Here is a 1,513-nt window from a genome sequence, read left to right on the forward strand (position 1 = left end):
TAAAAAGGACGCTAGGGCTAAATGGCCAGAGGTTTTTTCATGTACGGGTTGGGTTTGTTTCAGATTCACTGTGAACGAGGTAATAGATATGCTTGAAGATGATGACTTATTTCAAAGAGCTGACATCTTTCTCGACCCTCCTGAAGTTGATGAGTTGACTGATGAAGATAGTGGTGAAGAAGATGGGGAGTGTGCTGTCCACAACTTGTCCGGACGACAACTGACTGCCAGTGCCACAGCTACTATTGTGGGACTCAGTGGCAGAACTACATTGGGAGAGGAGAACAGTGGTGGTGATGGATATGGCCAAAATCAGGCCATTGATTACCATGCTCAATGAGAGATGCCTCATGTACTTCAAAAAAAATCATGAAGCAACAACATTTGAGTATCGACGAGAGCATGATCCCATACTATGGGAAACACGGTGCAAAGCAATTCATTAGAGGGAAGCCTATACGCTTCGGATACAAGATGTGGGTGCTGGCCACACCCCTTGGGTACTGCGTCCAGTTTGAACCCTCAAGGAGCAAAAGGCAGGCAAGCTAATGCAGATGAGTATCCAGGCATTGGAATGGGTGGAGCCGTGGTGGTTGACCTCATCTCTGAGCTGGAGGAAGAGGAGCCGGAAGATTGTTACCATCTGACCTTTGATAACCTGTTTACAAGTCTGAAGCTTGTTGACGTCCTCACGAGCAAGAAGATTGGATGTACAGGAACGGTTCGTGCCAACAGGACCGATCAGTGCCCACTGAAGTCAATCAATGAAATGAAGAATACCAAGAGAGGCACTTACGACTTTCAACAGGCCGAAAACACAGGAGTGATAGTGGTTCGATGGAACGACAACAACATCGTCAACGCTGTCTCCAATGCAGCAGGAGTCAACCCTCTGCAGTCAGCCTCCCGGTGGTCCAAGGCAGAGAAAAAAACGAGTCAAGATCTCGCAGCCCTTCCTGATCAAACACTATAACAAGACAATGGGCGGGTGCGACAGAATGGACCAGAACATTGCCAAATACCGAGTCTCCATACGATCCAAGAAATGGTGGTGGGCCATTTTCAGCTTCTGTCTTGACCTGTGTGTGCAGCAAACATGGCACATGTACAGGGCAACACCTGCCTCAGAGTACATTCCCATGGATCTTCTGGCAGTTCGGCGTGCCATCGCGGACATCTACCTCAAGAGGTCACACGCTGCTGCCCGTCTGGAGCTCCCTAACCATCCTGTCGGACGTGTGGCAAAGCTGGACAGAAGAGTTCCACCAGCAATCAGATGTGATGGGTTGGATCACCTGGTGGAGCACATCTCCAAGCAGAGAAGATGCGCACAATGTGGCAAAAAGGTCAAACAAATCTGCCTGAAGTGCAATGTCCCTCTGCACCGAAAGTACTGTTTTGTGGCATTTCATACTCCTGTGTAATCGGTAACTGACCACTTGACCACTCACAATGAAAGTGAAAAGCTCTGACGAGCTGTACAAAAATCGTTGAAAGCAATTTTGTTTGCACA

The 1,513-nt window shown here is 48.3% G+C and overlaps 2 protein-coding genes across 2 annotated transcripts; both read left to right on the plus strand.

Moving 5' to 3' along the window:
- The first annotated feature begins 574 nt into the window (after nucleotides 1-574).
- LOC138955614 (piggyBac transposable element-derived protein 2-like) lies at nucleotides 575-973 on the plus strand. Its single transcript, XM_070327181.1, has one exon. It carries the CDS (start codon nucleotides 575-577, stop codon nucleotides 971-973), a length of 399 nt encoding a protein of 132 aa, XP_070183282.1.
- A 25-nt stretch (nucleotides 974-998) lies between these two features.
- LOC138955615 (piggyBac transposable element-derived protein 3-like) lies at nucleotides 999-1,424 on the plus strand. The gene has a single exon (XM_070327182.1). The coding sequence runs from the start codon at nucleotides 999-1,001 to the stop codon at nucleotides 1,422-1,424; it is 426 nt and encodes a 141-aa protein (XP_070183283.1).
- Nucleotides 1,425-1,513: the final 89 nt, after the last annotated feature.

This window comes from Littorina saxatilis, unplaced genomic scaffold (assembly GCF_037325665.1).
Source record: "Littorina saxatilis isolate snail1 unplaced genomic scaffold, US_GU_Lsax_2.0 scaffold_2436, whole genome shotgun sequence".
Lineage (NCBI taxonomy): Eukaryota > Metazoa > Mollusca > Gastropoda > Littorinimorpha > Littorinidae > Littorina > Littorina saxatilis.

What these genes read in the sequence shown, in the direction of transcription:
- LOC138955614 (XM_070327181.1), top strand. Translation starts at nt 575, where the DNA reads ATGGGTGGAGCCGTGGTGGTTGACCTCATCTCTGAGCTGGAGGAAGAG.
- LOC138955615 (XM_070327182.1), top strand. Translation starts at nt 999, where the DNA reads ATGGACCAGAACATTGCCAAATACCGAGTCTCCATACGATCCAAGAAA.